The sequence below is a fragment of the Mesocricetus auratus genome, unplaced genomic scaffold (assembly GCF_017639785.1).
Source record: "Mesocricetus auratus isolate SY011 unplaced genomic scaffold, BCM_Maur_2.0 Super-Scaffold_6730, whole genome shotgun sequence".
Lineage (NCBI taxonomy): Eukaryota > Metazoa > Chordata > Mammalia > Rodentia > Cricetidae > Mesocricetus > Mesocricetus auratus.
The window spans coordinates 12,973,383-12,987,437 of record NW_024429184.1 but is presented as its reverse complement, the minus strand read 5'-3'; the positions used below and the strand labels follow the sequence as shown (position 1 = coordinate 12,987,437).

The 14,055-nt window shown below is 55.7% G+C and overlaps 2 protein-coding genes across 5 annotated transcripts in view; both read right to left on the bottom strand.

Annotated features, from left to right (window-relative positions):
- Coro2a (coronin 2A) overlaps nt 1-9,076 on the bottom strand; it is a 52,025-nt gene extending 42,949 nt beyond the window's left edge. The window contains exon 1 of the mRNA XM_040738703.1: nt 9,000-9,076. The gene's annotated coding sequence lies outside the window, so the exon portion shown is untranslated. The remainder of the gene's footprint in view (nt 1-8,999) is intronic.
- A 2,522-nt stretch (nt 9,077-11,598) lies between these two features.
- The window catches only part of Tbc1d2 (TBC1 domain family member 2), a 44,587-nt gene continuing 42,130 nt past the window's right edge, over nt 11,599-14,055 (bottom strand). For 3 of the 4 annotated variants that reach the window (XM_040738680.1, XM_040738685.1, XM_040738688.1), the window contains exon 13: nt 13,181-13,753. In XM_040738680.1, the coding sequence (XP_040594614.1) occupies nt 13,546-13,753 (208 nt within the window). In that variant the 3' untranslated portion in view covers nt 13,181-13,545. Of the gene's footprint in view, nt 13,754-14,055 lie in introns of all 4 variants that reach the window. The other variant, XM_040738675.1, reaches the window with a different exon arrangement.

The window sequence follows — 14,055 nt, the reverse complement described above, 5'->3', positions numbered from 1 at the left end:
TGCGTGTGTGTGCGTGTGTGAGAGAGAGCGAGAGAGAGAGAGACTCCTTCTTGTAATTGTAGTTCAGGCTGGCCTTGAACTTACTATGTAACTAATGATGACCTTGAGCTCCTGGTCTTTCCTCCCAAAGGCTGAGGTTACCTGGCCCGAGGCCCTCATGGTTCCTGCTGCCCTTGGCTTTTTGAAGGGTCTGGCTCTAACCACCCCACTCTCCAGCCCCACCTTGCTCAGGAGTTGAGCTTCCTATGCTCCTTTCCTTCCTTTCCTGTTGCCCCGGGGCTTTGCCCCGGCTGTTTCTCCCGTCCAGTTTGCCCATTCCCCACTCGTACCCATGCACCCCCAGCTCAAAAGCTCTTCCCTTAGGAAAACCACTCAGTTTTCCAGCCCAGGCTTAACCACACTCCACTCCATTATTCCCCTTCCCTCGACGCACACCTGCCTCAGGCTTTGTGGGACTGGACAGTGACTCTGATACCGTTACACTAGGAATCCACAAGGGCCAGGTCTGGTTCTGTCTGCTTTACTTAGCATCTATAAGACACTGCATACCCAGAAGGCTGTAGATATGGAAACAAAGGCCCTATTGAAAAATACTATTTACAAGGAAAAGAAAAAAATAGCATCAAAAAAGAAAAACAGCTAAGCACGGTACTACATGACTTCAATCGCAACATTTAGGAGGCAGAGGTAGGCAGGTTACGGAGTTCAAGGGCAGCCTGGTCCACATAGCAAGTCCCAAGCTAGCTGGGGCTACACGGTGAGACCTTGTCTCAAAAATAGAATGGGAAAACAATAACAATTCAGGGAGTGAACAGTTGATCTAGTCTGGGCGAGACTCCAGCCCTGAGTGTGGAGAGTAGATCTTCATGCTTTTCTCCAGGTGGGCCACTGGCCAAGCCACTACGGGTCATGGTTAGAGCAAGGGTGAGGCTCGTGGGTAGCCAGGAAGCTCTCCAAGATCTCCAAATTCCTCCCTGCCATTACCCCTGGCCACTACCAGAATATCAGTGACCAGCCCACTGGGCTGTCTGAACTGCCTCAGTGTGGGCATGTTCCCCTTCCCCAAGTGTGGAAGCCTGCTCTGGACCAGGTAGAAGACGTGGGACCTAGTGTGCGCAGATGTTAGTTAATCCAGCTGTGCTAACTTAGCACAAGGCTGTATGAGGATTAGAGAGGGGTGAATATACCTAAAGAGTCTAAATGCAGGGCTGAAGAGATGGTTCAGTGGTTAAGGACTCAATTCCCGGTACCCACACGGGGGCTCAAAACTGTTTGTAACTCCAGCAACACCTTCTAGCCTCTGTAGGTACCAGGCATGAAAGTCATGCACAGATATTCACGTAGGCAGAACACACATGCACGTGCGCATGCACGCACGGGAAAAAAAGGTCTAGATGGGAGTCGGGCATGGTGGCACACACCAGCACTCCAGAAGTTGAGGAAAGAGGCTTGCCAGGAGCCCAGGCTAGCATGGGCTATATAATAAGTAGCAGATCTGCCAGGGCTAAATAGCAAAACCCTGTCTCAATAACCCAAACAAACCAGTATAGTAGCTTAGCTCCTTTATTTACCGTGCAAAGCGGCCAAAGGTCCATGTCTCAAGGGACAAAGACCAAGATCCCGTGCTGTCCAGGGAATGGGGCCCCTGCATTATCCTGGGTTCTTGATGCCCCGCCCACCCCGGTGTCCCCAGATCTGTGACAGCTATCTCCGCCCCATTCAGAAAGGGTCCACTTGTGGCAGGACCCCTACCTCCTGGCTCTGGTCTTGCGCTCCTGCCTGCAGGGCACTGGTCTTGGGCAGTCTTGTTTCAATGTCAAGTGTGTCTGCAGCCACAGAGATGCAAGACCACTCCTCTGGGTGTTTCCATGAAGCTATCCCTGGAAACGGCACCTAGGCCTCCCCATGTGCCCCACCCCCTTGACCTGAAGGGTACCTTCACCTTCTGGCCTGCGGACGCCAACCGGGTCTCGTTGCTCACATAACCCATGGTACAGATACAGACAGCACAACTACTATTGCAGGAAAGTGTATACATGGCTGGAAAGTTCAAAACACCACCTTACCGCAGATCCCCAGACAGACGTCTGAGTAGTCTTCCTTCCCTTCAGCCTCCATCACTTCTCCATGCGCGACCACTGAGATGCACTGGCCATCCCCTCCTTTACTTCAGGAGACAGAATCTAAATGTCTAGGCAGGCTTCAACCTGGAATCCCCCTGTCTCAGCCTCCCATATGTCTAGGATTATGGTCTGCACCACCAAGCCTAGCTTGAAAGTTTCTCTATTTTTATGTATGCGCATGCGCTCTTTTTTCGTATCTGAATGCAAGACAGCCCCCGGACTGTTCTCTTCCCAATGGCATACCACCTTGGGCTTTTCTCTGGCAGTCGGGTCCTCATTATGATGTCATGACTCCCTACCCCGGTACCGGGCAGCTCCCCATAGCTCGGGCAGGTTTCGGGGGCTTTCACTAGTGGGGGCAGCACTTTGGGCCTCATGGGTCCTATTGGCACAGACGGTTCTCTTCCCCAGAGGGGCTGTGATGTGTGACTGAGTGACAGCTGCCATCAGGGCCCCCTCCAAATGAACTGTAGAAGACATGCTCTGGGACGCTTCAATCATGCGGTGTGACAGTGGTGGACATCTGTCTGTCTGGTTCTCCCTGTCCGGTTTGATCATAGGACTTTCATGACAGACTGGAAGCATTTCCAGAGCTCAGGACGGAGAGGAGCCTGGTGCTGTGCAGTTCACAGAGCACCTCCAAATCCTTGGAGGTCTGGGCTCCACACTAGCCGCACACTCGGCACAGCAGGCACTCAGCAGCAGCCTCCAGTTTCTGAAACACTCTCACGCATCCCAAGCTGGCCTCAGACTTGCTATACAGCCTTGGACTTAAAGGGTCTCCTGCTTCTATCTCCCAAGTGCTGGGATTAGGACATGGCTGCCACACCCGGTCTATGGGATACTGGAAACTGGATTTCTACATGCTAGATAAGCACTCTGTCAATTAAGCTACATCCCAGCCCAGCCATTCCTGTTTTATAAAGGAAGAAACGGAGGCTGGAGAGGTGGGTGAGGTACCCCATGTCTGACCTTTGTAGGCGCTGACTCCATCCTTCTCCATGGTGTCTTCCTGGGCTCCCACCCTGCTCAGGCTGGATTGGAAGTCCCAGCGAGAGGATCCCTGGTTCCCAGCTATCGATGGTAACCGTGGTTCCCCCGGGGCTATGAGCTACTGAGGGTGGTGCTGACTCTGACTTACCCTTCCTTCCCCAAACACTCAGAAGCACCTGAGTGGATGGTTGCAGGGATGGTGACAACTACGACCAGTTAAAAAAAAAGTTCTCATTTTCCTGACGGGGGCACTGAGGCAAAAAGAAAAAGGGACGGGATCTGTTTAGGGAGCACCGCCGTGCCGGGGAGCACCACCCTGCCGGGGAGCACCACCCTGCCGGGGCCAGCCCCCTTTCCTACACTGAGTGTTCCTTCCATTCCACTGAGCCCTTTATCTCCAGCCTTGGACTCTGGGTCTCAACCTGAAGCCTACACTTGTTCCCTTTGGCTCAGGCTCGGGAGGCAAGCTTGGCAGGAGACTGAGCGAGCAAAGCCTGGCCATCCCCCTGGGGCAACTGCAGCAGCTGTCCATCTGTTGAGCACACACATACCAAGCCCTGGCAAGCACTTGCCACACATGTCCCCGAAGCCAGTGGTGATGTCATCATCATACCACCTTGCAGATGGGCACGTAAAGACCCTGGCCTAGGAGCAGCCAGTGGCTGAGCTGGACGGCTGCATCCTGGGCAGTGGTTGGCTGCCGGAATGTCCTAGCCCAGTGCTGGAGAGAACACAGGCAGGTTGCAGGAGAAAAGTCCTCAGGGGTGGGGCAGTGTGGCTGTGGCAAAGCCCCTTTCTTTCCCCTGCATCTGCCACCTCCCAACAACGGATGAGGGACTTGACTCTGGCGCAGGCCTCCTTGGAGTGGCCGGGACTCCCTGGGGGACAGGGTCATGCCACTTGCCAGATCTCTACAAGCTCCCTGGGCCCAAGGCCAGGCTAGAAGCAGCTGTCATGAGAATGCCACACAGGTTCTCCCAGCCCTGATTTCTCTTTGGAATGAGACCCCCGTCTCCTGAACCCTTGGGCAAGGTCCCACTTGGTCCACGGCTAGGAGCAGACTGGGTGGGTGGGTGGTGGAGGTGACTCATCAGTTCCTGCACTCTGGGCCTTCAAACTCACAACGGTCCAGATCTGAACGTGGTCCAAAAGCACGGCCCTGGGCAACACGGGGGCCTCAGCCTCTCGTCTGCAAAATGGGGATGGAAGTGTCCAAAAGGAAAGAAACCCCTCAGAGCATTCACACTCATCATCCAGGACAAGAGGACACGGGATATTAATTTTCTATTGTCCCCTTTTCTTTTTTTAACTTTTTAAAAATTTTATCTACTTATTTTTATTACATATACAGTGTTCTGTCTGCATGTGTGCCTACACACCAGAAGAGGGCACCAGATCTCATTACAGATGGTTGTGAGCCACCATGTGGTTGCTGGGAATTGAACTCAGGACCTCTGGAAGAGCAGTCAGTGCTCTTAACCTCCGAGCCATCTCTCCAGCCCCTCTACTTTTTCCCCATTTCTAATGTTTTATCCACCATCATCAAATAGCTACAGCAGAAAAACCAAGCAAATGTTCTTTGTAAATTAGCTTTATTGAGACACAATCTACCTATAACAAAATAGATCCATTTAAAAATGAGAATACAGGCATGGTGGCTTACACCTGCAATTCCAGCACTGGGGAGGCTGAGGCAGGAGGACTGCTGTGAGTCCAGGACTAGTCTGGGCAGCAGTACTGAGTGTAAGACTAGCCTAGAATACAGAGTAAGACATCGTCTCCAAAAAGTCAAAACCAAACCACAGGAAACATGGAGAAAGATAAACAGCAGGTACTACTCTCCCTCTGGCCTGCCCAGGCCCTCACCGATGGCTTCAGAAGGCTGGAGTGAGCTAGTGAGTGCGAACCCTTTACTTGCCTAGAGCATAGGCAGGGCCAACAGGAGAGCAGAGGCAGGGAGCTGGGCCAGCATGCCCTCCTCTCCTGCCTGTGTGTTGGTTCCTGCTGGGCTCTCCACTGTCCTGCAGACATGGAGATCAACAGCTCCTCCAGCCCGAGCTCACAGGCCCACCCTCCTCACCTAGGTCTGGACTCGTGTGACAACCACCTCTGAGTCCCGGTAACAAAACGCCATGAACTGGTGGCTTGTGAATCACATAATGCAGTTGCTGGAGCCAAGATAAGCCTGCAAGCTGGGAGTGTGTGGGAGGGCCAGCTTCAGGGTTCAGGGAAGGGTGCCTGCTGGTCGGCGTGCCTCTGGGGAGCTCTTTTACAGGGACATGAGCCTTCATCAGAAGTGTCTGCCTCCCTGATCCAATCACACCCTTCCTTGCCATCACCTTGGGTGTGCTGGTTCCAGGGACATCTAGACCACAGCAATCTCCGGGGAAATCACACAAGCTCCCGGAGGTTGGCAGGAAAGCCTGCATGGCTCCCACTGCATTGGGCCTGAAGCCTTGGCTTTCCCGAGACAGAGCTGCAAGTTTCTAAACCTTTCTGAACCTCTTGCTTTTGTTTTGCTTTGTTTTAACTGAAAAAGAGGCATAAATAAATAGTACCTCCCTCACTAATGTGTAGGATTCCACACAGCACTTGGGAGTGGGCGCTGTAGCTAGTCAGGACCGTGGCCTCTGCCCTTACCCTCTCCTTCACTCTTTTACCTGCTTCCGGCCCACGAAGGGCCTTTCCAGGGACTCTCCCCACAGTCCAACCCTGCTTGCCCAAGTCACCCTGGGGAGTCCTGCAGAGACTTGTCGGAAACGGCAGTCCTTCCGGTGGCCACACTGTTCCCTCCCTCCCGTTTGCTCTGTTCTCTATCCTTGGTCACCTTCTGCCTCCACAGCCCCATCAGACAGACTGCAAACTCCTCCTTCAGGGCATCTCCCGGTGTTTTATTTACAGGGGAGGTGTCTGGTAAACACCGGGGAAACCCTGGGGACAGAGGCCTGGAGTCACCAGACAGCGGTCCTGGGTGTCCTTACAGTTATTGTCTGACCGAAGGCCTCCTTACTTCCACTCTAATCACCCCTTCCCAGGGCCCCACCACACCCCACAGTTCACTTATTGTAAGGAACCATAATTACATCTTTAATTATATCCTTTGTTACTTAGGTGGAACCACTCAAAAATGGTTATTTTTGTTAAGTAAAAAATTTTTTTAAAAAGTTGGACGTAGCCTTTCTGGAGTGGCTTAAACTAATGTGTAAGCATCTTGCAGGGCCTGGGAGGCATCCAGAGGAAGAGTGAGATCTCCAGGCCCATGCTTCCCTCCTGTCCTGAGGGGCCGGCCCCTGCCTCATAAGGAAAGCAGCAGCATCTGGGGTCTCCTGTGACTGGCCCCTCAAGTTTTCAGTCAGAGCTATTTAAAAAGAGCAAAGCTGGAAGCACTAGCCCTTGGGGGGGGGGGCTGGCAACTCCCCCTGAGGGAGCACACTTATCTCCGGGGGGGAGGAGGGTGTCACAAGCTCTGGATGTCCAGAGCCTCTGCTCCTCCAGTAGAAGGCTCCACGGCTGAGCTGTGCAGACAAGGCCATCGCCAAGGCCACACCCACTTCACAAGGAAGAAAGTGAGGCAGGAGGAGAAAGGCTGGCCTGAGGTCACACAGGGGGCAGGTCTGTGTCTGCCACCTTGCCTCTGGATCTTTCTTCCTGATCTCCTGGGCGGCGGTGGGAGCTTTACACTTTTGACATTATTTCTTCTCAAGTAAAATGTTTCAGAAACCTCAGCATGGTCACTGTCAGGCAATTTCAGGATAACAGCAATACATACATGTCTCTCTGGTGACTTCCTTAGGGAAAAGTCCCCGAGGAGAGGCCTGGGAGTAAAGGGCAGGCACACACATCTCATAGATTACCCTACAAAAAGACACACCTCAGGCTAATTCTTGCACCCTTGCCAGCACAGTTTTAACCTTTTATATTTATATGTTGCTGCTTTTACAGAGCAATAAGGCTGTTTCATTTATGACATGTTTTTACTCCTACCCCCCCCTTTAAATTGGAGCCAGCATCTCATATATCTGAGGCTGTCCTAGACCTTGATTTGTAGAAGAGGATGGTCTTGAACTCTTGATCCTTCTTCCTCCGCCTCCAAGTGGAGGAAATACAAGCACGCGTCACCATTCTCAGTCTATTCGGTTCTGGGATGGAACCGGCTTCATGTAGCTAGGTAAACACTCTACCCACTGAGCTGGATACCGGCATCTAAACACTGCATGCTGGGAATTAGGATTCCCGGGTGACCACCCACCCAGTCCCATCCCCTTCAAGGGCAGGTGTTATCTGCCCATAAAATAAGGGGATTGGACGAGATGGCTTCTGGAGACGACTTTCAGGTCAGATAATCCACAACTCCATAGTGTATTCTAGAAGCACAGGATAGTTTTGTAGTAACTAGAACCTGCCTTGGCCATGCACCATCCAATCCACAGTGACCTCCCAGGTCACACCCGTGTGCAATGACAGGGGACTCAGGTAGTACTTAGGCCTTCAAGCCGGTGCTGGGCTCTGGCAGCCACACTTATACTTAGTCTCCTTTATGGGAGGATAATAACACTCATTTGCAGTGAAGCTCTGGGGGCCATGGGGCAGGGCCCCTGCCACCCTGCTTCAGCGCTGGGATGCCACTGCACCCTCCAAAGTCCACCCAGTCCTTTGACTGCATACTTAGGATGACACAGGGTCCACCACCTATGCTGAGGTTGGGGGAGGGGGAGCCCCTCTTTTAGCCCTAAGAAAGCCCTTGGATGAGGGGGAGGGAAATAGGAGATCAGCAGGCGTCGAAACTGTTCCTTAACTGGGGGCAGATACCAGGAAATGAGGCAGATGGGCCCAGAGATGGCCCAGGTCCTGCTCTCCCCGCACAGGCCACAGAGATGTCAGGTGAGGGCAGCGTGAGGCACATTCCCACGCCAAGGCACAAGCGGCTATGAACAAGCCCGAGACCATGAGTACAAGGGCAGGCTCTGGGACAGAAGGGCCATATGTTGTCCACAGGACACTAACAGGAATTACAGCCACAGTCCAGACCAGTGAGGTCTCCACCGCACACAAGACCTTCATCCAGAGGCATCTCACAGAACGTCCTAGCCCCAACAGCAGAAGACTTCACAGACCGAGTAACCACTGCATCCTTTTAGACAAGCGCTCTGGCCCCCGCCCCCAGGGCCACTGCCCTCCCGGCAAGCGGACTCTCTGAGATCCGAGTGTGGCAGAGCCAACCCTGTCCCACCAGACGGGTACACAGAACTGGGCTCCTGCAGCTGGCCAGGGCGCGAACCAGGCCGTCCTTCCCCACTGCCTGAATGCAGGTGGGTGTCTGCTAGGCTCGGGTCCAGGCAGGTCTGTGGCTGAGATCTGGCCACCGCCAGCGCGGGGCTCCTCCTCCAGCCCTAGGCGATGAGGCTGGTCTGGCACTGATCGCCCCACCCGCGCGCCCAGGTCGCCTCGGCAGGGACAGGGGGATGCTTCCTCCTCCACCGTTTCCCGGCACTGGAAGCTGAGGCCCCCGCGGGTAATCCCGCCAGGACAAGAATAATCACGACTCGGGTCCACGGGGCACCAGGGCCACACCGGGGCCTGTCGGGACTGGCTGCCGCGCCCAGGGCGGGCCGCTCACCGCGGCAGGAGGCGCGGGCCACGGTGAGGACTAGCCCCTAGCCTCAGCAGCCCAAACCCGGGGGTGGCTGTTACTAGTCACCCGCTGAGGGGGCGGCCGCACCGCTATCCGGTTGGGGAAACTGAGGACCGGCGCGGGGCAGGGCTTTGTGTGAGGTCGTGCGGGGGGCTGGAAGATAGATCTCCGTGGCGCCGGGGCAGCATCCCTCCCGCTGCCTAGGCACAGCCCGGGCGCAGCGCGTCCCGCCCGGCCCGGTCCCGCCCTACCTTGTTGACGGCCGCGCAGGTGGCGGCGGCGGCGGCGGCTCCAGCTCCCGCTCCGCGCTTCGCGCCGCCCGCCGAGTCCCCGCGCCCAGCGCCGCCGCCTCCCCGCGCAGCCCGGCGGGCGGGACCGGGCCGGGCGGGGCCGGGGCGGGGCGGGACGGGGAGGCCCCGCCTGTGCGCCGCCCGTCACCCGCAGCTCGGATCCCGTCCCGCGTGCACACGCTCTCGTCTCCCGCACGCTCTAGCCGCAGGCTTTGGGTGGGACTCGGGTCCCGATCCTCAGTTTCCCCTTGCTGAGATGGAGACAGCCACCGCGTCTGCCCCCCAGCTGGCTCCCGGCAGGATCCCGCAGCGAGAGCGGGGACCGCGGCTCCGCAGGCGGCGCGAGAACCTGGAAGTGGTGGGCGGCTGCGCACCGGGGAGGGAGACCCTTCCCGAGGCTGACAGTAGGCGGCGCTGCTGCCCGGCCGAGTCCTCTATCAGACCTGTGCACTCTGAACATGGAAGATGGGACGTCGTGTCTTTCATAACAACCACGCCACGCCGCCTATCTTGGAAAGAGTTCTTCGTGTCTTGTAGTGATGCATTTGCTGGTGGTGGTAGTGGGGGGTGGGGATAGGGCGCTAGCGCGGTGCCTGGCACATAGTAGGTGCTGGATATGTTGAGTACATACATTATTACATCTGATCTACCAACCCCTTCTAACTAGTCATAGTAATACCATTTCATAGATAAGAAGTTGAGACTGGCTAAGTTCTTGGCAGGTTCTATCAACTGATTGTGTGTGTGTGTGTGTGCATTTGTGACACAGGGCCTTGTGCATGCCAGACAAGTGTGCCAGACAAGTGTTGTATCATTGAACTACACTGAGAACTTTTTTTTTCTGAAACAGGCTGACTTTGAACAGCTGTCTTCCTGCCTCAGCCTTAAGTAACTGGGGTTACACCACCACACTCGGCTCTGGTGGAGTCTCTCTCTATCTCTTTAGAACAGCCTGCTTCAGGGTCCTGAATCACAGTGCTCTGGGTCACTCTGCTGCCTGCCTAGAGCTGAGGGTTCCTACATGAAAGCCTCCCCTGCAGCCACAAGCCTCTGGAGCCGCATTGGCAGAGGCACACAGCAGACGCCAACGCGAACACGCAGCTGTCGGACCTTTGCACTCAGGGAGTATTTTGAAAGATTTTTTATCATTTTTTACACGTGTGTTCATGCGTGTGCTCTGTGTAGAGGTCAGATGAGATCTCTCCATGAGTTGGTTCTTTCCTTCCATCTTGAGACAAGGTCTCCCGTTTCCACCACGCTGCATGCTTGTATACTCCGGGCTGGCTGTCCCTTGAGCTTTCAGGCAATTCTCCTGCCTCCCATCGCCAAGTAGGAGGGCTGCGTTCAGCCTTTTTTTTTTTAAACATGGTTTCCAGGGACAGAACTCAGGCTGTCGGGCTTCTGTGGCAAGCAGTTACTCACTTAGCCATTTTGCCAGCCCATGTGTTTTATTATTCCTTTAGACAGAGTCCCCACATAGTCCAGGTTGGTCTTAATCTATGAACTAGGAGAAAACCTTGAACTCATCCGATCTCCACCTCCCAAGAGCTGGGATTGTAGACCTGCGCTGTCATGTTAGGGCCACTAAGGTGTTATCTGGGAGCGGCTGGGTCACCTGAATGTCCCAATTCACTGAAAAGGCTGAGGCGAGGGTCTCTGGTGCCCCTCTCCCAGCATCACCCCCTCCCCCTCCCAGAATCACCTTCTCAGAAACCTTTGCTCGTGCGTGCCAGGCCCCAAGGCTGGGTCAGTCTCGTTTGACAGGGATTCTCTGGGGCCCATGAGTATATGGAGTCATAAATCTGTGCCTGGGGAGGAACCTTCCCTGTTTCCTCTTGCCTTCTCCTAACCCTGCCCCAGGTGTGGAAGACTGCTCCTGACAGCTCGTTACACACGAGGGGACACTGAGCAGGGACACAACCGGTGGTTAGACACCACACAGGGTGGGGGTGGGGAGAACGACGATTAGTCTGAAGATATGGACCAAGAGGAACCCTGGTAACAAGCGTGCTTCTGTCCTAAAGGTGGCAGGCAAGCCGTCAGTCACCAGGACACAGCCCTGTGCCATCTACTTCATTTCCATCCCATGAGGCGTTTCTACAGGAACCGCGCCGTCTGGGGGAGGGGTGGGATGTTGCGGGAAGACAGCCCCTAGGGCTAGGGTCTGTAGGCTTGAACGAGTGTTCTGGAAGGGGGTTCGCCCCTCCCACACAGACGGAGGACTTTATCAGCCCCCCAGGCCCTTCCTTTGACCCGTCCCTCTGCTCTCCGAGATAAGGGCTGCTGGTCCAGGGGTGAGAGGCGGGGAGCTTGGATCCCATCCCTGTTCTGGGTAGGAAGCTGGAGCCGGGGGATCAAATCCCTCCCCCAACCTAGAAAGCAGTGGTCCCCGGGGAAGGGGTAACAGCTGCGGGGCGAGCAAGCAAGGAACCTGACACTAGGGTAGTCCCCAGGCCCTGAGGGAGGGTCAGACTCTACCCAACTGCAGCCCAGATATTCTCAAGCTCAGGCCACCCCGTACCCCTTGTTCATCCCTGTTCCAGGTCAAGCAACTCAGACAACATCTGCTTTCCTTTTATTGTTTTGTTTTTTGAGACTATGTAGTCCAGGGAGTTCTGGACGGCTGGGGGACCTTAAGTGTGTACCCACACAAGGGCACCCTTTCTCTTCTTACAGTTACCCTATGGGTGTGCCCACAGCCTCACAGGCCAGGCCACGCTCCCCTGTTGCATGACTTTGGAGTTCACTAACTTCTCTGTGCCCAGTCACTGGAGCTTGACCTGGGTGAGTGTTGTGGGACAAGCTGTTCTCAGCCTGCCTCCTCACTCGGGGCTGCAGGAGGCAATTAGTCCCAGAACTCTAACCCTCCCAGGGTTATCAGAACATCGTGGCCTCAACAGCATCAGACAGCAGGCCCAGCAACACTGCTGGGTCAAAGCTAGCTTAGGATTCTAAGGCATAGCTCGGTAAGAAAGCCGGTCTGGTCCCTGGGGAGGAAGGAGCATGCATGGTACTTGGGCAGAGTCCTCCTCTAGGGAGAAGTGAGGAGGAGAGGTGGGCGGTGGCTTGGGGGAGGGAGGGGTAGAGGAGGGCAGAAGGAGCTGCTGATCTGGAGCCTGTGCCCACTGCCTGACCTGTCTTTGGAGACCTGGACCCCACCTAGCCATGCCTCCTTCAGGAAAGGCTCACTGCCTTGGGCGCTTCCCTGCGCCAGGCCCTGGGGTCAATCAGTTTCACTCTCCTGCGTGCTCCCCAGGGCTGGGGCTGTCTCTTCTCCTGTGACCCACTGAGGGTTACTGTGCCAGTCAGAGCACAGCCAGGATCCCAAGACCCCTCCTCCTCCATTTTCTCCCACTTCAGGCAGGCGCCAGTGCACGGTGCTTACAGGAGTCCCTAGGCCAGGAGCTGGCGTGTGTTTGCGTGTGTGTGCACACTCTCTGGGTGCCAGGCATGCTAAGCTTTCGCACACCATGCCTCTCAGAGCCAACAGGGTGTGGCCCCAGTCCCACAGGAACCTTGACTTCGGGAGTTTCCAGAAGAGCCTCCACAGATCCCCACCCTCTGTGAGCCATGCTCAAGGCTGATGGCAGTCACAGTTTGTGGAGCTATGAACCCCTTGTGACCCCTAAGTCTTCTTTCCCAGGTAGGGTGGACACTTGGGATGGGCAGCTCTCTCTGCTGAAAACACCAGGAAGAGCATGGAGAACAGGGCTATGCGGGGCCATAAAACCGTGCTCAACTCGTTCTGCTGAGCCAGGTGGGCTGCAGCCCCACGTGACAGGGCCATGTCAGAGCAGATGGTTGTTCGGCGGCCCACTGTCCTGTTCCCAACAAATTTCTAAGGGTGGCAGACGGGCTTCCCTGGGGTGTCCTCAGTTGGCCGTAAGCAGAAGGGAAGACGCAGGCATGAGGCTCCAGAAACAGTCCCTCGAGGAGGGTGGCCTCAACACAGATCCAGGTGGCACTTCAGAGGGGCTGTTGCCCAGACACATGCCCTGAAAATGCAGATCTTATATTTGGAGTGCCATCTATGGTGACCAAGGCCCTGAGCCAGAGGGTGCCAGCGGGATCATTGCTGACACCTTGGCCTGCCCAGAAACACTGGTAAGAGAGTGTGTCTGTCCTAAAGAGAGAGTCATCAGTCAAAGGGACAATGCTTTATGCCAACCTTGCCTCAGTCAGGAAGACCAGAAGGTCAGGCCAGGCTCAGTTACACAGTGAGTTTGAGGCCAGCCTGAGCGCCATGAAACCTGGTCTCAAGACCAAACCCAAACCAAACGGAAACAGTCATGCCTCAGAGAGCGCTCCGGGTGACCCAGGGTGTACTCTCGCCTCCCTACATGTTAAAGTGCTCAGTGGTACTGTGATACAGGCTGGCAGGGCTGGGAGAGTAAGATCCAGAGAGGAGAAGGGCCTTCTCCGGGGTCACACAGACTTCTGGCCCGTGCCTGTGGCCTGTGCTCCTGCCAGCAAAGCGAACAAAGGCTTTGGGGAGCGGAGGGGCAGGTCAGCCGTCGCCCTCCCCTTCGTCCTCGCTGACACAGCTCTCGGGCACCGCTCTGCCCCTGGATGCCCGTCTCTCCAAGTATTCCGCCTTCAGCAGCTCCAGCTCCCGCAGCTCGGCCTCTAGCCGCTCCCGGTGGACTGCCCGCAGCTGCCGCAGCTGCTTCATGGGAAAGGGGTTCATGTCATCGAAGGCGATGCTCATGAGCTTCCTGGGGGGAAGGTGGAGTCAGCCAGTGCAATGATCCTGGGTCTGTCCTGACACCCATCCATCCACCCTGGGATGGTGGCCCTGCCTTCTGGAAAATGACCATTCCCATCCAGAGCTGAGGCTGGAGGGGACCCAGCAGGGAAGAGCTGCCCAGGAGGGATTCCTGGGAGGGATATGGGAGCTTAGCTCTGAAGGTATGGACCAGTCCCAAGATAATGGTGGCAGTGGAGGAAGTGGCCAGGAGGCCCCAAGCAGGGGAAACTAAGGGCAAAGCCGGGGGTGGGGTTGGTTGTTCCACACCCT